At 31.4% G+C, this 25,624-nt stretch overlaps 1 protein-coding gene across 1 annotated transcript in view; it reads left to right on the top strand.

Annotated features, from left to right (window-relative positions):
* The window catches only part of LOC127719984 (zinc finger MYND domain-containing protein 15-like), a 30,507-nt gene extending 5,575 nt beyond the window's left edge, over window positions 1–24,932 (top strand). The window contains exons 2-12 of the mRNA XM_052226364.1: window positions 460–565; window positions 8,840–8,956; window positions 9,997–10,195; window positions 10,846–10,983; window positions 13,787–13,953; window positions 16,904–17,041; window positions 18,103–18,309; window positions 19,838–19,929; window positions 20,784–20,955; window positions 21,690–21,748; window positions 22,591–24,932. Coding sequence (XP_052082324.1) covers window positions 460–565; window positions 8,840–8,956; window positions 9,997–10,195; window positions 10,846–10,983; window positions 13,787–13,953; window positions 16,904–17,041; window positions 18,103–18,309; window positions 19,838–19,929; window positions 20,784–20,955; window positions 21,690–21,748; window positions 22,591–22,797 — 1,602 coding nt within the window. The 3' untranslated portion in view covers window positions 22,798–24,932. The remainder of the gene's footprint in view (window positions 1–459; window positions 566–8,839; window positions 8,957–9,996; window positions 10,196–10,845; window positions 10,984–13,786; window positions 13,954–16,903; window positions 17,042–18,102; window positions 18,310–19,837; window positions 19,930–20,783; window positions 20,956–21,689; window positions 21,749–22,590) is intronic.
* Window positions 24,933–25,624: the final 692 nt, after the last annotated feature.

Genomic DNA, 25,624 nt, shown 5'->3' with positions numbered 1-25,624 from the left:
AGATGACAGGATATCAGAACTTGTCTTTACAGTAATTACTATTTGTGTCATTTTATTTCCTGAAAAGTGTGAGGGAAAACTGTCTGGCCAAAATGATGGGCTAAACCTCTGTTTTCTTTCTTGATCACATGAAATGTTTTGCAGGTTCTTTTCAGTGTCAACTATATCCAGACATTTATTGAAGGACATGGATTTGTCCAGCAAAGGATGTCATGGACAAGATGGATATGGATTTGTCCAGCAAATGAAGTTAATGTTTTGGAACATTTTTTCTCAGTCCTTGGAGTACACAATTTATGCTCAAAACACCAAATCAGGTTGAATTTTGAGTCAAATAACGATAATTGTACTTTAAAGTTTTATGACCGCAAGGCCTGGTCAATAAGCATGATAAACAAACAAAGAAATTAAAACAGCATTAAGCATGTTAAGACAAAAGTCTTTTTTTTTTATTTGCAGGATCCAGAGAAAAGAGAAGATGAACTTTGCAAGTGGTTGGAAGGAATGGAGGAACCAGAAAAACTGTTGTTTGATTTCTTTGAGACCAACCCAATGAGTGTCAATGGTAATCAATCATCATTGAAATTATAGATGTCTTAAATATTATTTATAGTAGTATAAAAATCATATAAGACTATTTCCAAATACTTTGATACAGCCATGTTCGAAAAACTAATAAGTAAAGTTCTGCATTTTCTTAATTTTGTCATCCATGTCATCTGGCAGCTAATAGCAGTTTATAAGTTAACTTGTTTTGTCATAATACAATACTGTAATCGGGCTTGTATAGTTCGCACTGGTACATTGTCCGCACCCCCCTTTCTCGCCACGAAATTTCAGGTAAAAAACCTTTTGAAACTGTTACCATGGTTACAAAATGTCTAATGAAACTTTGGTAATTTCAAATTGTTCGTGGTCGTGTGTGGTATTTTCATGCAAAATAAAATTGAGAATGGAAATGGGGAACGTGTCAAAGAGACAACAACCCGACCATAGAGCAGACAACAGCCGAAGGCCACCAATGGGTCTTCAATGCAGCGAGAAACTCCCGCACCTGGAGGTGTCCTTCAGCTGGCCCCTAAACAAATATGTATACTAGTTCAGTGATAATGGACGTCAAACTAAACTCCAAATTATACACAAGAAACTAAAATTAAAAATGATACAAGACTAACAAAGGCCAGAGGCTCCTGACTTGGGACAGGCGCAAAAATGCGGCGGGGTTAAACATGTTTTTTGAGATCTCAACCCTCCCCCTATACCTCTAGCCAATGTAGAAAAAACAAACGTACAACAGTACGCACAGTAAAACTCAGTTTAAGAGAAGTCCGAATTTGATGTCAGAATAGGAAACAAAAGAAAATAAACAAAATGACAATAATACATAAATAACAACAGACTACTAGCAGTTACTGACATGCCAGCTCCAGACCTCAATTAAACTGATTGAAAGATTATGTCTTCATCATATGAATATCAGGCACAATCCCTCCTGTTAGGGGTTTAGTATTATACCATCATAAAATATATGAGAAAAACATAACCCATGTCATGCCAGCAACTGGTTTTAGAATAAATATGTTTAATTCCAATGCAAAGACCCTATATAAGTGAATCAATATTAAAGCCAAAATATGCAATCTTTAATGACCTGACAACAGTATCGTAACTATATCCCTTCTTAATAAGTCTGTTTAAAGGTTTTGTTAGCTTTTGAGGTGAATACTGACATTTTTGTGCTTTGTAAAGAATATTACCATAAAAGATTGGATGTGAAATACCCGAACGTATAAGATGTCTGCATATTGAGTTATATTTACGAATGATGTCCTTATACCGATGATAAAATTTAGTAAATGTTTTGACTAGTTTATGATATCGAAAACCCTGGTGTAATAATTTTTCAGTAAAACATAAATTTCTCTCGCTAAAATCTAATACGTTGTTACATACAATGTACACGAACGAATCGTACAAGTTGAGATATATAAACACCATAAGATGGTGACAAGGGAACGTCACCATCTAAAAATGGATAATTAACAATAGGAAATGAAAAATCATCTCTTTTATCATGAATTTTTGTATTAAGCTTCCCGTTAATGATATAGATATCAAGATCAAGGAAAGGACAGTGGTCATTGTTAGTATCAGCTTTATTTAAAGTAAGTTCAACAGGATAAATTTCTTTAGTATACATACTGAAGTCGTCATTATTGAGAGCCAATATATCATCCAAATATCTAAAAGTATTGTTAAATTTTTGTATCAGATGTTGTTTCGATGGGTCTTTGCTGATTTTAGTCATAAATTGTAACTCATAACAATACAAAAACAGGTCTGCAATAAGTGGTGCACAGTTAGTCCCCATTGGAATTCCGATAACTTGAATAACCTGTTTTCCATCATCAAATAGAAGTTGAAACTGCTTGTAAATGATTCTAGAACACTTCACGAGTGTTAAAATAAGTCAAAATCACACAAAAAACAATTTAGAAACTTATGTATGTTTAAACCGGAAGTTTGAATAACATGTGTAAAAAAAAATAAATACTGTGAGAGTGTACGGAAAATCCGTACTTACATGATATCAAAAGAATACGACTTTGAAAGTAAAACAGTTCTGTCCTAGTGTAAAACAATGTTTAATATATCTATCACATTAATGTTTGAAGGATCTTAAGCTAAAACAAAACACATTCGTCAGTATGAAACACCAAAACAACGAATAACCCATTACGTTTTGTAAAATTGAGAATGGAAATGGGGAATGTGTCAAAGAGACAACAACCCGACCATAGAACAGACAACAGCAGAAGGTCACCAACAGGTCTTCAATGCAGTGAGAAATTCCCGCACCCGGAGTAGTTTATACATCGTAAACTGGTTCTTGTTTGACTTTTATACTTTTTTAGTTCCATTAAATTCAAGCAGATTCCAGTTTATTTTAAGCAATGCAGTGAAAAGAAACGAGAAATTTGTAGTTAAGCATTTAGTTTTTAAATTTATCAGTATATATAATAGTTGATATTGAATAAAAATAACATATTAATATGGATTAGGTAAAGTTATTAGTTTTGAAAATGATGAGCACCCTCTACAATATCAATAACAAACATGGCTAAACGTAAACAAACCACCTCATGAAATCAAATTTTTTCTCTTATTTATTGCTTATCGTACTCTATTGTCGCACCCCTGTCTGGCAAGTTAAAATTTTGAGAATAAAACCGCAGACTATACAAGCTTTTATTCGGTATATGTTAACAGAAAAATTTTCTTCCTCTTTAAAATGAATCTGCTACAAGCAGAGTTATCACAAACATGTTGGGCATTATTAACTGGTGGGTATGGAATGATTGTGATATGTACATATATATAAATTTAAAGATGTGGTATGATTGCCAATGAGACAACTCTCCACAAGAGACCAAATGACACAGAAATAAGCAACTATATGGCCTTCAACAATGAGTAAAACCCATACCGCATAGTCAGCTATTAAACGCCCCGAAAAGACAAATGTAAAACAATTCAAACAAGAAAACCAATGGCCTGATTTATGTACAGAATAATGAAGGAAAAAACAAATATGATATACAGCAACAAACTATAACTACTGAACTACAGGTTCCTGACATGTCTGTCTGCTAGGGTACATCTGACCTTCATATATAGATTATATATTTATATAGATTAGACCGTTGGTTTTCCTGTTTGAATTGTTTTACACTTGTCTTTTTGGGGCCCTTTATGGCTTGCTGTTCGGTGTGAGCCAAGGCTCTGTGTTGAAGGTTGTACTTTGCCTTATAATTATTTACTTTTTACACATTGTGACTTGGATGAATATATGTCTCATTGGCACTCATATCACATCTTCTTATTTATGTTGACTTCATTTTCATGGTTCTTGTTAAATTTACATGATATCAATAAAAGAACTTTTATGTATTATTCAATCATGATGAGAAAAACAGGTGTGACATTTCAACGTATGCACTCTTGTTTCAAATAGCTACATGTAAAGTATATGTAAAGTGCACATTAAAATGTGTGAAAATTGATTATTTTTTTAAGTCTCCCTACTAATTTCCGCGCTCGACTAATACCCTCTTTTTATTTCTTTTTATGTCAGATGTTAGTTATAGTTTAGTGGAGTTAAAATTACAAAATCGTACTTCTACCAACTTATACTTCTACCAACTCGTACCCAATATTTTACTTTTTAAACGTATTAAAGTTTTTATGTTCTTGTATATAATATACATTATGTGCATAATAACAGTGCAACTTTATTGATTGGCAATCTGATGCAGTTTGTTTTCAAATCAGAAATATCTAAAGGAAATTATCCTTTTAGGCCTTGCACGATAGACTAGGATTTCAATTCCTTTTTAGCTCACCGTTCCAAAGGAACAGTGAGCTTTAGCCATCACTTGGCGTCCGTCGTCGTCGTTGTCATCCGTCTGGTGTAAACTATTTCAAACATCTTCTCCTGTGAAACTACTGAACCAATTCCAACCAAACTTAAGCTGAATGATCCTTAGGGTATCTAGAATAAAGTTTGTATTTGATTTTCTGTTTCGTCATAAACATGGCCACCATGGCTAAAAATAGAACATAGGGGTAAAATGCAGTTTTTGGCTTATATCTAAAAATCCAAAGGAGTTAAAACAAATCTGACGGGGGTAAAAGTGTTCATTAGGTGAAGTTCTTCAGCCAGACATGGGGTAATTGAAATATGTAATTGTAATTGACCGTATTTAATTACAATTTCTCAAGTAATTGAATGTAATGTGTAATTGAGCATTTTTTCAGTTACAAGTAATTGAAAGTAATGAATTACATAGCCAAAATTGTCTGTAATTGACAATTACTTTTCAATTACAACTCAATTACATTTGAAATTTTGGATCAGAAAGATTGAATCTTGTGTTTTCCAAAAAATGATTAAAAGCCATGACCTTAGTAAATGTAGTTAGCTGACAAAGCAAAGCCTACACAGTATACTTTCTGTAATTACACAACCATGGGAGATTCTTTATTTTGTATTGAAAGAACAAAAACAAAAAACAAAAGATTGTAGAAACATGCCATAATTTGTGCTTAAAAGAAACCATTAGTAAGTCACTGTCTTATACCTTAATTAGCTTGTTACCTACATGTATATTCAGATAGATATTGTTAGATATTGATTTAACATAATCAATTTTAAAGGACATTGTCTGTCAATAAATATAACCTCTGGCTATTTGTTTTATTATAAATATATAATGACTGTTTTTACAACAGTTATGTTTGCATGTTAAACCAATTAGAGAGATAGAAATATACCCCATGGTACATGATTTTTTTTTAAATCAATTAATTGTGATTAAAACTAAAGTATATTTTAAAAAAAGTCAGGCTTTCTACATCATTACTTTAAAAAATAATTTTAATAAGTTGTGAACAATATTAAAATTAGGGCTCTCATTTTGTTTTATTTTCAATGAAATAAATTAAAATATAAAATTTCAATAGGTAATTCAAACAAAATTTAATAGTTTTAAAATATTGAATAAGGCTTTTTTTTATCATTTTGAGCATTAAATTAAACCAGACCTCTAGTATTAACGATTCCTGATAGACAAAGTATTATGTGAACTTCAGATTTATGTATGTTTTTTTCTTTATTCCTGTAAAACACCAGCTATCTAATTTTTACTCTTCTTTGATACTGGCTGAATTTGAAAATAGTCGTTGTAGATCTCATTTGTTATTACTATAAAGCAATGTATGATACTTATGTACATATCATAGAATAAATGCACATTTTCAATATTTTATCTAAATTTTCCTTTCAAAAGTAATTGAAGTAATTAATTACATTTGCCAAGTAATTGGAAAGTAATTAATTACATTGGCAAAAAAAGTCAAATGTAATGTGTAATTTAATTGAAGATCTTGTAATTGTAATTGAATGTAATTAATTACTTCCAAAAGTAATTGACCCCATGCATATGTCTGCTATCAGCCCTGAAATTTTCAGATGAATCTAATAACCCATTGTTGGGTTGCTGCCACTAAATTGGTAATTTTAAGGAAATTTTGCAGTTTTTAGCTCACCTGGCCCAAAGGGCCAAGTGAGCTTTTCTCATCACTTGGCGTCCGTCGTCCGTCGTCGTCGTCCATCGTTGTTAACTTTTACAAAAATCTTCTCCTCTGAAACTACTTGGCCAAACTAAACCAAACTTGGCCACAATCATCATTTGGATATCTAGTTTAAAAAATGTGTCCAGTGACCCGGCCAACCAACCAAGATGGCCGCCATGGCTAAAAATAGAACATAGGGGTAAAATGTAGATTTTGGCTTATATCTCTGAAACCAAAGCATTTAGAGCAAATCTGACATGTGGTAAAATTGTTTATCAGGTCAAGATCTATCTGCCATGAAATTTTCAGATGAATGGCTCAACCCGTTGTTGGGTTGCTGCCCCTGAATTGGTAATTTTAAGGAAATTTTGCCGTTTTTGGTTATTATCTTGAATATGATAATAGATAGAGATAAACTGTAAACAGCAATAATGTTCAGCAAAGTAAGATCTACAAATAAGTCAACTTGACCAAAATGGTCAGTTAACCCCTACAAATGGAAGTTTTTAACGACCTTGACTGGCTATACAGCCCTTGCACGGTCGGTGTTAACCCCTAAAGGAGTTATTGCCCTTTATAGTCAATTTTTAACCATTTTTCGTAAATTTTGGTAATCTTTTACAAAAATCTTCTCCTCTGAAACTACTAAGACAAATTTAACCAAACTTGTCCACAATCATCATTAGGGTATCTAGTTTAAAAAATGTGTCCGATGACCCCGCCTGCGAACCAAGATGGCTGACATGGCTAAAAAATAGTACATAGGGTAAAATGCAGTTTTTGGCTCATATCTCTGAAACCAAAGCATTTATAGCAAATCTGACGGGATAAAATTGTTCATTATGTCAAGATCTATCTGCCCTGAAATTTTCAGACCAATCAGGCAACACGCTGTTGGGTTGCTGCCCCTGAATTGGTAATTTTAAGAAAATTTTGCAGCTTTTGGTTATTATCTTGAATATTATTATAGATAGAGATAAACTGTAAACAGCAATAATGTACAGCAAAGTAAGATCTACAAATAAGTCAACATGACCAAAATTGTCAATTGACCCCTTAAGGAGTTATTGCCCTTTATAGTCAATTTTTTACAATTTTCATAAATTTTGTAAATTTTTGTAAATTTTTACAAAATATTTTCCACTGTAACTACTGGGCCAAGTGTATTATAGATAGAGATAAATGTAAGCAGCAAGAATGTTTAGTAAAGTAAGATCTACAAACACATCACCATCACCAAAACACAATTTTGTCATGAATCCATCTGTGTCCTTTGTTTAATATGCACATAGACCAAGGTGAGCGACACAGGCTCTTTAGAGCCTCTAGTTGGTTATTATCTTGAATGTTATTAATGATAAAAATAAACTGTAAACAGCAAATATATTCAGCAAAGTAAGATCTACAAATAAGTTTATATGTCTAAAATTGTCAATTGACCCCTTAAGGAGTATTGCCCTTTGAGGACAATTTTACACAATTTGTTTATCATGTTTTCTAACTTTAAAAAATCTTCTCCTCTGAAACTATTGAACCAATTCCAACCAAACTTGAGCTGAATGATCCTTAGGGTATCTAGAATAAAGATTGTGTTTTATTTTCTGTTTCGTCAAAAAACATGGCCGCCATGGCTAAAATTAGAAAATAGGGGTAAAATGCAGTTTTTGGCTTATATCTCAAACACTTAAGCAATTAGAGCATATCTGATGAGAGGTTAAAATGTTCATTAGGCCAAGTTCTATCAGCCATGAAATTTTCAGATGAATCTAACAGTCCATTGTTGGGTTGCTGCCACTAAATTGGTAATTTTAAGGAATTTTGCAGTTTTTGGTTATTATCTTGAATATTATTAATGATAAAGATAAACTGTGAACAGCAAAAATGTTCAGCAAAGTAAGATCTACAAATAAGTTAATATGACCAAAATTGTCAAATGTGTCCTTAAGGAGTTATTGTTTTTTTTTGTGTAGCAAAAAGAGAAGAAGGTATGCCAATTGAACCAAACACATCACCAGTCTGACCATGAATTTGGTCCAATTTGAAAAGTCTCCTTCTTGCTCTAAATAAAGGCAACAGTAGTATACCGCTGTTCAATAGTCATAAATCGATACATTGACTTAACAATTTTTTGCTGGAGGAAGAGATCCCACATTGATGCTATGAAAAATCGACACATTTGTACATGTATTATATCTGTAATGTATGTTTACAATAAAATAAGATCAGAAAATTAGTATATTGATAAATGTATTGTTAAGATTGCAGGTCAAACAGCCTGGGGAATGTCATTTTGATTGTCAGAGGCAGGGCTGTTTCTCATTATTCTTATGGCTGTATAATTTACTAAATAAGCCACAGACAAGTTTTACATGAAAGTAGCTATATACAAAATAGATAAGAAGATGTGGTATGATTGCCCATTAGACAGCTCTCCACCAGAAACTAAATGAGATATAGAAGTTAACAACTAAAATATGTTTACTTTAATTAATACGTACAAATGTAGCTTTATATATATATATATATATATATAGCATTCAATTCTGCAGTTAATGAAATTTTTTAAAACATGACATAAAAATCAATTTGGCTTCAGATTTTAATTTTCCATACAGTTTATTGGTATGCAGTGCATTTTCAAACACATACTAAATGTGGATTAAAAATATGAGTCTAATTAAAACCTTTGATATATTTTTTTCAGATTGGACAACAAAACGAAAAGAGAATGAACAGAATGCATTGACCAAAATTGATGAAGTAAAAAAATTACCAGTTCAAGATACAATCTGGATGATTGATGAATATACATCTCTGAAGGGTAATTAGTTCTTTTAAAATTCCTCCTATAGTAGTTTTAGTGTATACATCTCTGAAAGGTAAATAGTTCTGAAATCCATTCTATAGTATCTATGGTGTATTGGTACGTCCATTTCTTTGTCTGTCCACACCTTTTTGTACAGCTCTTCCAAAACTTTCTGACCTAATTTCAATGCAACTCAAGAAATTTTTAATGAAGTTAGAAAAAGAAATTTGGAACCAGCACCAAGGCAACACATTTTATTATGATTCCTGCTTTGCCAAAAAATTATTCAAAAACAGCTGTTTGTGTCAAATTTGTAATTAAATTGACAGTAATTGAGTGAATAAGTTCACAAAACATTTGAAATTACAAAAGTCCCATTGTCCATGCTCAAATTACCAGATGTTGTGTAAATTGGAATTGGACTCGGAGAAAAAGGGTTGTTTTTCTTCATTTTGTTGATATGCAAAAAAAAAAAAGGAATTCCTACCAACCAACTCAAAAATTTTTTTGCCTTATTAATTCCCAGAGGAGAACTGGCATTTTATTAGTTGGGAAGTATAACATACTGCTCGTCCAGGGACACAGTTATTGTCCTTTGATTTTCGTTGTCTACAAATAGAGTCCTAGTGTAGACAGTGTATAACTTGCAAATTTTTTTCATACATCTCCCAAATTCATTTCTTTATAACTTAAAATAGTAAGTAGGGTGTGAAGAAATTGCATGTAAAAAAAAATTGGGGCATTAATGTTTAGGTAAAGTAGTGATTTGGTCCAGTTTAAAAAGGTCAAAAATTAATATGTCTGAAGCTGTTAAACTGAATTATAGACTCCCTTAACATAAAATTGTCCATATTTTGAGTTAGACCCGATAGATTTTTCTATAATTTTGATATGATTTGTCTTAAAGTAATACACTACACTAAAAAAAAAAATTGGATAGAGCAGGAGCATTTTTTTAATTCACGTATTTGGCTAAAAGAAATGCACTACGAAACAACTGTGTTCTTGGGACAACTAGGATGAGAGGGAATAACTATTCAGTATTTGTATTTCAGATGATGATGGTCAGAATCACAGAATCTTGTCAGTAATGGATACAAAGAATCTTTACATTGGTACACTTATGGCCAATATTCTAGAATTGTCTCTTGTTCAACAGTGTAGAGATCTGATCTGTATTTGTGCGTTAACACCACTGACAGGAAAACCAAGACGTCCAAAGTCAGTTACGTTTAAAGACCCTTCATATGCAGAGTAGGTTGTTCAAGTAATATGGAATTTAGAATTAAAGAAAAACTCCAAAGAATAAGAAATATTAGTCATAAGTATGATAATGTATTCAGGGTCTTAAATGTTTACATTTTCTGTATTATAGTTGTGATACTTTATTGTTTGCCTTGTTTTGACACAATTTAAGCAAGAGTAGCCTCCCTTTTGTTGCCATATTGGAGGCCTATGTGCACAGATTCCTTCATAAATCAGCAAAATTCAACTTGTTATTCTGACTGCTTGACTTTGGAAAAGTTGTTTTCCAAACAATTTAATTTTGTTTTAGCCTTGCGTAATTCTTCACTACAAGCTAGTAAGGATCTCTTATCAGCCTTGATTGTACCTCCAGTTCAATTTGGTTTGTCAAAAAATCAACCATTTACCCAAAATGGTGGCAAAGTGAAATAACTCATACTTAAATTGCATCTTATCTAAATCTTTCTCTAACAACAATTATTTATTGATCTGTCCATAACTTTTTTTTACATATACAACAATGTATGTTTTAATTCATTCAGGTACATGTAGTTTGATTCTACCAAAATCAAAAGAGAAGAAAGTTTTATACATTAGCAAATTGTGTCAGATAAACCCAAAGATTGGTCTGAAATAAACAAAGTAAATATTTGTTTTAGAAAAGCAGCAGGACTTGACCTAAGTGACCTTGGGATAAAGTACATGTATGATGGTATGCCTAAAGAAAATGAACCAGTCAAGATGAGGACTTGTTCTGTATGCAGATTACGAGGAACTAAAGAATTATTTAAAAAATGGTAGATATATCTTATGTCTGATATGCTTGCTATTAAAACAGATTAGAAAAGGGGAGTGAGGTTTATTGCAATCACTTTATATGTCCATATGGCAAATATTTACATCACACTTTCTCAAAAATGACAAAACAGAATGACTTCATACTTAGTTAGTTGCTTAACAGTGATCAGTTGTATTGCGTGAGCACTTTTTTTATTAGTCAGACACCTACTTCTTGTTTCCCCATACTTTGCAATTTTCAATATGTTGAATAAACTTCAAAAAATGTTCAGTCTTACTTTTCTCAAGTACTCCTTATAACTTCAAATGTAGTCAGTAGCTCAACAGTGATGAGCTGTAGTGAATGAGTGCTTTTTATACGACCGCGAAAAATTTTGCAGTCTTATATTGGTATCAAGTTGTCATCGACAGTTGGTTTCCAGACAATAACTTTAGTATAATTAAATAGAAATCTATGAAATTTAAACACAAGGTTTATAACCACAAAAGGAAGGTTGGGATTGATTTTGGGGGTTATATTCCTAACAGTTTAGGAATTAGGGGCCAAAAAGGGGCCCAAGTAAGCATTTTTCTAGTTTCCAGACAATAACTTGTGGAACGGTGTATGGATCTCTCTGAAATTATACCACAAGTTTCAATACCACAAAGGGATGGTTAGGATTTGCTTTGGGGGGTTATGGCTCAAACCGTTTAGGAATTAGGGGCAAAAAAGGGGGAAAAACAAGGGTTTCCTGGTTAATGGACAATTACTTAAGACAATTTAAAAGCAGTGTAAGGGAGGTAATCCAAACACAACGTTTTGATTACCTCTCTTACACTGCTTTTAAATTATGTATAAAAAAATATTGTATTTTCTTGAGATGATTAGCTGTCAATTTATTTTTAGAAGTTACTATTAAGGAATATTAATTTTAGCCATGATTATATATGTCATTTTCTATTTTAAGACTTTTCAGATGTATTTAAATGGGTAATTATGGTTGCAAACTCCATTGGAAATTTGAATTGAGATTATGACCATATCTTGAGGGAAAGAATTTTTTTGAGGGAAAAAAGGGGGGGGGGGGGGGGGGGAGTAAAAAGAAATTGTTAATTTTTTCTCATTTCAGATTTCAGAAATCAAAAAGAAAATTTCTTCAAATATTTTTTTTTTGCAAATTTGCAACAGCATAGTGTATTGCACAAAAGCAAAAAATTGAATATAAATTCAAATCATATAACCAATTCTTAGTTGTTTGACTACAGTTATTCTGTGTCAGAAACCTATTATGTGTCAAATATTTAATTACAATCCAAATTCAGACCTGTATCAAGCGCGAATATTGTGTCCACTTTTGCTCCAACTGTTCAGGGTTGGACCTCTGCGGTCGTATCCAGCTGTGCTCGGCGAAGCAATTTATTTTTATCTATCAGACAATGACTTATTTTATTTCAATACTTTGAATTACGAGTAGGGGTATGCTTAGATGACAATGCATGCATTCTTGTTTGTTTCTAGAGCTGTCTTTTTTTTTAAAAGTATTTTTCAAATTGAAAAATTGAAAAAATGTCTTGATAATTTGGGTAGTATGGTAGCCAGGTGTGTAGGCTGTTAGGCTGTTCTAACTTTTTCTGTGCAATAAGTTTACATAATGGTGGTCAAGTTCCATATTGACCATTTGTTCTTTTGCCTTTCAGGAGTTATGGTCCTTGATTGATTTGACGTTTCCGTGTGATAACTTGCAGTCAAGGATATAACTCTATAGGGTTATTAGAGAAAAATAACATACATTTGTTATTGTGGACTAAAAAATCAAAGAACTGTGATAACATATGTATGTTACATGTTTCAAAGGGACAATATACATCATTAGTTTTGTTAAAATGTATACAAGTTCTATTGATATTACTATTGTCTTTATGTATACTTAACTATAGAAAGATATAACAGTTCATAGTTTGCCAATCATGCATAGTACACCTATGTTATTACAGCAAAAATATGCCTGTAATAACTAAAGGGTGTTATTACAGCTTCTCTACATTACTCCAAAGCATTTGCTCAGACATACATCATGCTTAATTACGATGTATTTTAATTTATTGTAAGAAATAATGATCAGACCATGTAATGAGGTTCTACGCAAGCTTCCCAGTAATTCCCAAGTGTCTCATATAATAAGTTACATGCCTTTAATAACTAAGCCTTGTTATTACAGCTAAGTTTATCCCTTAAAAGCCTTGTCTCATTGATTTACCATGGTTAATGTAAAATGTATTAATTTAATTCTAAAATTAGTTATCAAGACTATGCATTTAGTTTCTGTGCAAAGTTTCAAGAGTTCCCTAGAGCCCACTAAAAATTAAATAACAAACATATGTTATTACAGATTTAGAAAATTTAAGGATTAAAGAGTAGACAACTCATGAAAGTATCTGTAATAACACATGCAAGATATTTTCTGTAATAACCCTATAGAGTTATATCCCTAACTGACTTGAGAACCTTTCAACAAATCCTTTTCAAATTTTACAAGTTCTTTCTCATGACAAAATGGACATCAACTTTGAGTCTGATGTTTTGATTTTTGCTAGTTAGAAGTTATTCCCCTGTATTGCTTTAACAATGACACTAATAAAATGTAAGCATGGTAAGCAATAAATCTTCTCTTTATCCTTTTATTTCATTGTTACATGTAATTCACCTTTTACCCACATCTTCTTCGATTATTATAATTGATTTACACATTTGTAATTATATTTAGATCTTTGCTCTGTTATTTGTTACTGACATTATTTAAATTATTACTGCTCTTCTTCTAGCTCATCATGCCAAGCTTTATTGTACTGTTCAAAAGATTGTCAGAAGAAGGATTGGACCAGAAAAGGTGATATGGGTCCTCATAGTCACAAAATCTGGTGTAAAAGGATGAAGATGTATATGTCAAAAACAGAAGAGATGAGACAGTTTCCTTTTACCTATGCACAAGGTAAATAGACTAAAAAGTACATGTAACAACTAGTGAAACAGTATGTCAATCATTCGAAATGTAGACTAGTTGATTACTCATTGGTCCTTATAGTATTATGAATTATCAACCTCAGAGATCGATACTGTTGCTTTCAGAACTAAAAATTATATATTTCTTAAATTGACCAGTATTGTCGAGCCTTCGACTTTTGTCGAAAAAGCGAGACATAGCGATCCTACATTCCGTCGGCGTCGTCGTCGTCGTCGTCGTTGTCGTCGGCGGCGTCCACAAATATTCACTCTGTGGTTAAAGTTTTTGAAATTTTAATAACTTTCTTAAACTATCCTGGATTTCTACCAAACTTGGACAGAAGCTTGTTTATGATCATAAGATTATATTCAAAAGTAAATTTTGTAAAAAAAAAATTCCATTTTTTCCGTATTTTACTTATAAATGGACTTAGTTTTTCTGCCAGGAAACATTACATTCACTCTGTGGTTTAAGTTTTTGAAATTTTAATAACTTTCTTAAACTATCCTGGATTTCTACCAAACTTGGAAAGAAGCTTGTTTATGATCATAAGATAGTATCCAGAAGTAAATTTTGTAAAAAAAAAATCCCATTTTTTCCGTATTTTACTTATAAATGGACTTAGTTTTTCTGCCAGTTAACATTACATTCACTCTGTGGTTAAAGTTTTTAAAATTTTAACAACTTTCTTAAACTATCCTGGATTTGTACCACACTTGGACAGAAGCTTGTTTATGATCAAAAGCTAGTATCTAGAAGGAAATTTTGATAAAATTTTGTTCCATTTTTTCCATATTTTACTTATAAATGGACTTAGTTTTTCTTCCAGTTAACTTTACATACAGTCTGCAGTTAAAGTTTTAAAAACATTTATTAGATTCAAAAACCATCCTGGATTTTTACCAAACTTGGACAGAAGCTACTTACAATCAAAATATAGTATAGAGAGGAATATTTTTATTAATTTTTTTCCTCATTTTTGTTGAGCCTGCGATTAACAGCAAAAGTAGGCGAGACACTGGGTTCCGCGGAACCCTTACGAATTTTGTGTAATGTAAATCTTCAGGACAGGAATGACCAGGGATCTCCATAACCTGTTTTATGATGGCGGCCCGCCACCGTTAAATTATCTTCTGCCATCTCCAAATGATACCCACCATTTTCAAAATTTGTTTTTGTTTTTTTCTAGCCGCCGCCATTTTTGTTAGCAATTATAATCAATTAACCCTTAGGCTTTTTGTATTATAATCCAAAGGGTACTCCTGATTATAGTTTTCAAGCCTTGAGGGATATCCGGCTAAAGATCACTAATCATTTGTACAGGTAGATCGACACACCTGACAGGAGAACTCTTTTCAAGATAGACGACTGATTGCATTATTTAAGTACGTTTTCAGCAAATGCAAATGGAAATTTAGATTAAAAAAAATAAATGTTTAAACCAGAAACAAAGAAAAAAGTTTAACAAGTCGAACACATGCTTATATTGACGACTTACGCAATCAGCATCCCCCTTTTTAAACGAGTACAAAATAAGACGTAAAACTGAACATAATTTCATGCCAAATAACATGAGCACAGCAATTATCGATAATATTTAATATCTTTACAAGTTTAAAAGTAAAAACATGAATATTAACTGCAACTTGATAATATCTGAAGAAATTTTGTATCATAATTCCGAATTCATTCCGTAGTTTACAATCAAATTGATACATCCATTCTTCTGGTTTAAGATGAATGTTGCATATATTATGAAATTAGTTATCTAAAGTCATTAAAAAGTTTTTACGTTGTAAACTTTTGCCCTCAAAATCTTTTCTTCAGCGTTTTACAAAACAAGTACGAAACTTCTGGTAGTTGATGCTGCAAATCATAGATACCGATTCATGACTTCTGACTTTGATGTAGTGAAATAAATTATTTTTATTAAATATCCAACAGATTTTTAAGCCCTATACAATTACCAAAATAGCAAAAAAACGTAGTGGGAACCCCAAGGACAGCTTGTGATCATTCTTGACTAAGGGGGAGCAGCAGGCTTGGCATTGGAATTGTTACAAATGACAATTAATGAAAATATTTGTTATTCTATAATGAAATAAATAAAATAAGCAATATATCAGCCTGTTCACCATTCCTTACATGGAAATGGAGGAATGAAATGTTTTCGATCACGTCACGCCGTAGACGCAGGATTTTGTCATGGTGAAAGTTCCTCTATCGTTAAATTTTCATCCATGGAGATCCCTGAATGACCTTTACAAATTGTATGCAATACCCTTGGGATATAATAGAATGGTCCATATTGTTACCAAATTTAGAATCTATGTGACTGAAAGTGAATATTAGATACATAATGATTTTTTCAAAACAGATGTGAACAAAACAAAATATTTTTTTAAGTAAAAGTGTAATTACAAGTTTAAAGGAACTATAAACAGTGGAACCATTTACAAGCCTTTTACTATAGTAATAATGAACCTGTAGGTATACACTTCTTCATAAAGAGGTGTTTCCAATTTCAATTTTATGAATGAACTGTCCCTTTAGGGTGGAACAAGTCATAGGACATTGTGATATGAAGATATTTGCTTTGTGCCATCAACCTTAACCTGGAAAAGCAGCAATACAAAGATCATGTATTGTATTAGGGCATGGTATTTATATTAAGTTCCATTCACAACTTGAGATATCTGTAGGAGATTCTGTGATTCCAAACTGTATCCTGTTCATCCGAATAGACCATTTGTTAAGTTACTAGAGTCTATAAATATGCAGCTCAGAATGTTAGTGTGCAGTTTTCTTAACTTTTATTCCAATCTAATGAGATTTGGTGATAGAAATTATTTAATCATAAAGACACAACAGAAACAGAGAAGATGATAATACTTATAGTTTAGTATTGATGGTGAAAATGTGACATTTTTTTTTGTAGAGACTACCTCAGAATATTTTGATATGGCAGCCTACAAGACGTTTCTTGAGAAACAAGGTGTTCTAGATCAGGGTTTATGGAGAAGAGAATGTAGATTACATGGGGACGAGACTAAGTGTTTCTGTTCAGTACCATTTGGTAATGTTGTTAACTTCTAATTTAACATGTTTTGCTTATAAAAAATATAAATGTATGTCACCTTTCACTGTTCAATTTTGTTTCATCTGAAAACACCTTAAATTATTTGTTAAATAAGCATCATTTAATAATTTTTTAATAATCTATTTTTTTAATATTTTGAATATAAAAATCATTTAATAATTCTTTTAGTATTTGTTTAATGACATTTTGAAAGGGGAAAGTAAATTAGATGTTGTACTTGAATTTATAGTTTTGTAAAATTTAGTTCAGATTTATATATTTCAATATTTTTATGTCTGCTCAGAAAAGAAGTAAAATGGTCAAATTGGTTATTGAGATGAGGAAAAAAAAGATGTCTTTCAAATTCAATTTTTGGCCAGCTAGAAGATGATTACAAATTATACTTCCATTGAAAATATTTGTTAATCATATGTTGTGTTCTATATTATTTTAAGCCTTTGTTCCCCAAACCATTATTTTTTTTTCATTTTACTGAAGTTACTGTGATTTCCATCATAAGGAGAAATTGTATCAAAATCATGTTTTATTGAAGTCCATAAATTCAATATTGAATGTTGCTAATTGTTAGAAATTAAAGATAATTTTAAGTAAGACAATTGGGTCTTAAATCATACCTTCACGTTTGATGATAAAATTTAGGGTTAGGCTTAATGTGCATTATGATTTTTAGGTGAAAAAAAAACATGAAAATATAATAATTAACAACTGCATTCAGAAAAATAAACATCATATTGATTTCTTAGATTTCAGTTGTATTCAATATTTACCAAAATACAATGGTGTACATGTAGTATAAATAAAAGAATTATTAGAAAAATAAAATAAAATATGGCTGACAGCACACCTATATTGAGAATTAGACTTGAAGATATAGATAGATATTAACTTTTTTTACACCAATATATTATTTCTGATTGATTTGTATGGTTGATGTTCCAAACAATCATTTTTTTTTTTTGTATTTCATTTAAGTAAATGGCTGTTGTTCCACCACATATATAACATAAAACATTTTCGGACTATTCATTTTATTCTAGGAGAGCTTCCAGAAAGTGAAGACCCAATATTTTTACCAGTGGAATCATCAATCCTAGATGAAGCTCCAGAAAAAGAAATCAAATTATTACATGATTGGGAGTCTTACTATGAATACCGAGGATTTCGATTGGATTCTCCAATAGCCATATTACTGCACTGGCCAATGACATTGTATCATATAATCAAATTCTGTTACCCTAATGACAGTAAGTTGTACAAAAGAAATGATGCTATGTTATTTTTGAACAGAAAAACAAATGTGAAAAAAACAGAAAAAAGGAGCTTTGAACACTGAAAACTTTTATTATAAAAAAGGGAACTGGGAAAAAAAGAAAAGGACCGGTAAATGTTTTTGGAAATAATCAATATGAAATGAATCAAGAATTAGTTACATTTGTACTTATAATCAATTAATCTTATTTTGAAAACACAGGTTGGAATTGTTGTCTAGCCGTGACGGAGTCCAAAAGGGAGACATAGGTATGCTGTTTCCGGCGGTGGCAGCGTCGTTGTCAACAATGTATAAGTTTGTGATTAGGTCTAGCTTATGGTGAACCACTAGTGGCAGGTAATTGATATTTGGTATGCAGTTGTATAAACATTGGCACATCTCATTTCCATGGAGATTATTTGGCCCTGCCCCCTCAATCATGGTCTATTGACTTTGAAACTTCTGCTTAGTTTACATGTATTAGTTTGTGATTAGGTAGGTTTATGGGGAACCACTAGTGGTAGGTCAATGATATGTGGTATGCAGTTTTGTAAGCATTGGCATATCTCATTTCCATGGCGATTATTTGGCTCCACCCCCTTAGTCATGGTCTATTGACTTCAAAACTTTGGCTTAGTTTACATGTATTAGTTTGTGATTAGGTCAGTTCAAGAGAAACCATTAAAGGTAGGCCAATGTTAATTGGTATGCAGTTGTATAAACATTTGCACGTCTCATTTTCATGGAGAATATTTGGCCCCGACCTGTCAGTCATGGTCTATTGACTTTGAAACTTTTGCTTAGTTTACAAGGTAATGTTTGTTTAGGTTTGTTTAAAGGGAACGACTTATTGAAACATTATTGAAAAAAAAGACAGATGCATGCAATTTATAAAATGTCAACGCCTTGGGAAGCCACATGTTTTAAAAGTTTTAAGTTTAGTTAACAAGTCCCCGATTTTGACTCATCTAGACAAAGTCATGGAACCTAGACTTTGGTCTGCTGTTTCTGATGGTGCATCAGCCATTGTTAAGTTTGTGATTAAGTGACTTTTACAGTAACCACTTATAATAATATTTGGCATGCAGTTATATTATCATGAACACATTTCATTTCCATAAATTGGTTCCTACCTCATGGTCAAGGTCCATTGACTTTGATGCATTTGCATAATAAAAAAGTGCATCAATTTAGATTTTAACATTAGCATTATGTCAATCACAGGCCATACATAACTCTGTTTATTTAGTTAAAAAGTTTGATTACTGTAAACCAACTTATTTTTGAGGATACTTTATTTCACGTTTAGTCCTTTCTAACTGATTTTGCTATGATTTATTTTCAGGATTTTTTATTTCTTTTATAAAAATGTAATTTATATAATGGAAGTTTTAGATATTCGCGATGATTTATATTTGTGTTAATTATCTACTAATGGAAGTAATTCTTTTGATGAGAAATTATATATTGCACCAAAACATTTGTATTGTCTATATGTATATTCTTTTAAACAATTTTCACAGATCCTGAATGGTGGGACAGTGTAGATTCCAGCTGTTTAAAGTTGGACCTTATTGGTGTTGAGAAAGAAGTGGAAATGTTATGTCTGTTCAAGGTAAAAGAGTTTCTATAAATGATGGCTATATATTAAATCGTAATCCAGTCATCAGGGAAGGTACATGAGGAGGCCAATTTAAATCTGCTATCACTTATGATAGTCTACTGTTTATTATAACAAAAGAATCTTATCTTTTGAAACTGATGGGGTAGTTATTGATCAAATATAGTGGGTCATTTATTATTTATATTGATACTTGTTTGAGGGGCTGAAGGACCTTTTTTCTGGACGTCTGAATTGGTCCTTTATTTTTGTGGGAACTTAGGATTTACACTTATATTGTTTTCTTGTATATATTGTTTTTTATTCAAACTATTTTTACTCTCACTTTACCATGTTTATACCCCCATTATAATTATGATCCTTTTCATATGAAAAGTAAAATGCCTTATTACAGCATAAATGTTTGAGATGGTAAAGGAAACTGAAAGTATAAGGAAAATCACCAATACTTTGAATTCAGAAATTATCATGTGTATTATAAGTTTTGATAGTTGGTAAAAATAAAAAAATAAAGTGCCATTAGTTTATACCATGGCAGAAAATGATGAATAAAATTATGTGATCAGAATTTAGAAATATAAATCCTGTTGCATTTTACAATAATCAGATCATGGCAATAAAAAATCATAATTCACATTTATAATTGTTAAGGATCATGCAATAGAGATGTTCAGACTAAACCTCTCTATACGTATCATGTCACCATTGTAGTGACTTTTCCTTGATTTTACCACCACCAAATCATGCCCGGTCGAAAAAGAACATACTGGAAAGTAGTACATATTTAAAACAAAATAGTTCCCACACATAGATGTAAATATCGAAACATGTATTCTTTTCTGTTACAGGAACTTGGATATTTATGTCCTGATATTTCTATTGACATTATAATGTATGGTGTAGAGATTTCTAAAGATGTACACAACAGGACATATGAACATAATAATGTTAAGATACAGATTGTTAAAGGGCCATATCATAAACGTGCTGATGAACACAGAAAACCTCATTTGGTTGTAGGTAAGGGCAAAGAATTAAGTAGTTAAAATTTGTGAAACATATGACATAATATAGTACAAAAACATATGTTGCCTGTAGCTACGATACTGAAACCAAGCATTTTACTGACACAGATGTTAACACTGTAATTATAAAAACCTAACAATTATCATCAGACATTTAAAGATAGACAAACTGAAACACCTATCTGAAGGGAAGCTAATATATAGAAACTTAAAATATACTTCATTTGTATGCTAACTTAGTTAAAGAAATAAACCACCAAATGGGTAATTTATATTAATACTAATATACAAATCTGAACAATGGGGAGCTAAGATACAGAAAATCACACTTTTCTGGAGTTGAATCTGTAGATATATAAACCAAACACTCATCCTAGGAGTGGCTTTAATAAAGAAATGTACAAGTTTGTTAAACTAAGAATGGGATTGAACTTGTCTGTGAGTGCCAATGTAGATTTTACCATTATTGGTGAAATTGTTTATGCTGTAACAGACTCAAATAGTGATTACCTAGGTCATTAGAGTAAACACTAATAGGCAAGTCAAGTTATCTCAACTTCAACTCTGAACATACATTTAACAACCACTGTTTGTTGGTCTACCCTGATGTGTCGATCCTGTTTCTGTTACATAAAAATGAAAATGATTTGGAAGCTCATGAATGCAAAAATTTTACATTTAGGCAATGCCTCTGACAATTTAAATGAGAGGAATACATCTGCATTTCAGGTTTAAATGCTGGATTAGGTGCATACCAAATGTGGGGTCAGACACTTGTCAAACTCAGGGTAAGTAACAGTTCAAAGGCTATGAAATGTTTGTTTAATTGAATCACAACTTTTGTGTTCTTCCTGACTTAGATAAAATAAGACTACACATAACAGCCAATGATCAAGAATACAGTTGATTTGACAGAATCTCATTTAAATGAAGAATATAATGTGATTTTATTTTAGTATTACAACTATTTTTTTAAAAATACAAATTAAATTTATTTCTTGATTAAATTTTTTTAAACATTGCATTATAAGGGGTATTTATTCAGATACGCAGATAATTAAGAGTTTATAAAATGAGGAGACAATAATTGTAGAAATGCACATCTGGTGCAGTCAAATAGATAAGTTAATTTTTTTATAAAGAATGTACAGTGAATTTTCTATTTTGTTAACTAAAATGGTACAGTTACTCAATTTTAAGGATGTTTGCTTCTCTTGTTTTTGAATTTTTGCCAGATTTTCGGAATCCTCTGGTTTTATCCATATATAGCCATTAAAAATTTTTGCCCACTAACCCCTACTTTTCTTTTCACAATTTTATTACATATAGTTTTAAAAGCCATATTTAAAAATCTTATAAAATCTTTGTTATTTTTTCATAGTTTTTGAAACAAAAAAGCGGCCAATGTTAAAAGTATGAAAAATCTAGAGATAATCATTTCCCGCCAAATTTTCAATAGCTTATATCTCGAAAACAAGCACACGGACCCTTCATTTTTTTCAGCTTTTTAAGTTCCTTTATTTATATACTATCATTTTAGAACAGTCTTTTAAAAATCTTGTTATTTTGAAACAGAGCAGCAAACATCCTTAACTACCATGGCCTGTATTCTCTACATATTTTATTTCAGACTGATAGGACTCCAGCCTATTTTACAGACTACTGCCAATACAGCTGTGAATGTGCTAGAACAGCTGTTGAAGGGTTAACATTTGGGACAATATCAGACCCTGTAGTTAACCCCTTCAGGAACCCTGTAAGAAAGTTAGCAGAAGAAAATGACATGCCTTGGTACAGTAATGGATTTTTGTATAGGATTATTTACCCTTCAAAGTGAAACAATTCTGACTTAACTGGTTCTTGTTTCAATTGAAGAATCATTTTTGACTTAACATGCACTTGTTAAAACCAGTGATAAAAAACTAGTCAAATTTATTGTTGATGGTATATATTTTAAACATTTACTTGAAGAGTTCATGTGAACTGTTCCTAGTAGAATTGACAACAAAAGCATATTTTTTTTTGAGGGCTAGCAGCTTCCAAATGAGGTTTTGACTTCCTTTAACTTTGCACTTGTTTTAGTTAAGGAAACTTGTTTTAAGTTTAGGAAAATTAATGTTTACTTTATTCTCAATGTCATACTTAAATCAAGAGATTTATTCATTCAAAAGAACTTCGAAAGATCATAACATTCGTAGATTTCTTTTTTGGCTAAAATGTCTTATTATTATAGGCAATATGAAGTAAAGTTTAGATGTACTACCTCAAGCATTTTAAACAGTGGAAATGTTTAATAAAAAAGCAGTTGGATGTAGTGTATTTATATATTATAAAAACTTGAAAATTCCCTGTAATCCTATTAATTCAGTTTGATTGTAACTATAAACATTTGAACAAGCAAAATTTTTCATTTGTCTTTTGCTGAGACCATAATTTAACATCTAGATATCTCGAAGGGCCCCATGTGAGCTTATGCCATCACTTGGCGTCCGTCGTCGTAGTCGTCTGTCATCGTAAACTATTTAAAAAATCTTCTCCTCTGAAACTACTGGGCCAAATACCTTCAAACTTTAATTAAATGTTCCTTAGGGTATCTTGTTTATAAATTGTATCCGAAGTTTTGATCCATCAACAAACATGGCCGCCATTGCTAAAAATAGAACATAGGGGTCAAATGCAGTTTTTGGCTTATATCTCAAAAACTATGGCTTTTTGAGCAAATCTGACATAGGGGAAAATTGTTCAATTGGTCAAGATCTATCAGCTCTGAAATTTTCAGACGAATCGAACAACCCATTGTTGGGTTGCTGCCACCGAATTGGTAGTTTTAACAAAATTTTGCAGTTTTTTGTTATTATTTTGAATATTATTATAGATATATATAAACTGTTAGCAGCAATAATGTTCAGCAAAGTAAGATCTACAAAAAAGTTAATATGACCATAATTGTCAATTGACCTTTTAAGGAGTTATTGCCCTTTAAAGACAATTTTACACAATTTGTTCATCAAGTTTGCTAACATTTAAAAATCTTCTCTGAAACTACTAGGCCAATTACCTTCAAACTTAAATAAAAGTTCCTTAGGGTATCTTGTTTATAAATTGTATCCGAAGTTTGTATCCATCGACAAACATGGCCGCCATGGCTAAAAATAGAACATAAGGGTCAAATGCAGTTTTTGGCTTATATCTCAAAAACTAAATCTTTTAGAGCAAATGTGACATGGGGTAAAATTGTTTAATTGGTCAAGATCTATTGGCCCTGAAATTATCAGACGAATCGAACAACCCATTGTTGGGTTGCTGCCACCAAATTGGTAGTTTTAACAAAATTTTGCAGTTTTTTGTTATTATTTTGAATATTATTATAGATATATATAAACTGTAAGCAGCAATAATGTTCAGCAAAGTAAGAACTGCAAAAAAGTTAATATGACCAAAATTGTCAATTGACCCCTTAAAGAGTAATTGCCCTTTAAAGACAATTTTACACAATTTGTTCATCAAGTTTGCTAACATTTAAAAATCTTCTCATCTGAAATACAGGTGAGCGATTCAGGCTCTTGGGAGCCTCTTGTTTCTTATACTAATTAAAGAAGATAGTTCATGGTTTTTTTTATGGGAACATAACATACAGCTAAAGAACACTAATCATATCTTCTCTTCATGCTAATGATTTGTATTTATTTAAGTTCTGTTTTTAACCTGTGATGACATTTTAAGGACTTGGAACCTTCTTAGATTGAAAATTAAAGTTAATATTATTGATAATGCTGTTTTTTGTATAAAAAAGCTTGTTTTTGAAAATTTTGTAACAATGTACATGTTGTGGTTTGCCATATAGAAGATCAGCTTTGATTATACATTGTAACTTTGTAAAAATTCAAATATGTACTTTTTATTACTGTTTATGATTTTCAGAACTATGTTGATTGTTAGTTGTAAATTTCTTGTTATTAAAGTTGAGTTTTTTTCTTTTTTACTTAACTTTTAATGCAAGATTATACCTACCACTGAGTAGAAACAACAAATTGTACTGCAACTGTACTATTTGTGCAGTCAAAATGTGTTGACTTATTACCATTAGCTTTATATAGTCACTGACTGTTATTCTATATAATATAAGTTCTGATTGAACAATGGACTGGACATATATTTACAATTTGTTGGTAATCCCCTAACATCTATAGTTCTATTTTAGAGTCATATCATATTTACATCACATATGTCCACCATTAATCAAACTGTTTTCCACACAATTTTAATGGCAGCTGTGTATTACAAAGTATTGTCTCAGTATTTTAGATCGTTGATTACCCCACTTAAAGCATGAAGAACCCACTTGTGATAGCAAAGTTCTTTAAATTGTTACTAATGTTGAGAACAAAAGCTTGTATGGTCTTGTGGTTGTCAATTTTTTTTGCCTATCTTACATAAAAGCTTGACAAGCCTCATATACAAATGGTAGCTTATAAATAAAACTATGTCCTCAGTTTTTGATATGCAAGACATTGGAATGCTATAATGTTTTATTGTCTAGAAAAGACCTGTGTGTTTTATACATTGTTAACAGATTCCTTTTATTACAAAGTTTCTGTCTGGCATATTACCATTGTCCTTGACCTCATTGAGAGAGTTAAGAGAGTGCCTAAAACAATATAGTT

This window comes from Mytilus californianus, unplaced genomic scaffold (genome assembly GCF_021869535.1).
Source record: "Mytilus californianus isolate M0D057914Y unplaced genomic scaffold, xbMytCali1.0.p SCAF_11, whole genome shotgun sequence".
Taxonomy (NCBI): Eukaryota; Metazoa; Mollusca; class Bivalvia; order Mytilida; family Mytilidae; genus Mytilus; species Mytilus californianus.
The sequence above is the reverse complement of the archived record's forward strand: the minus strand, read 5'-3'. Positions and strand labels throughout refer to the sequence as shown.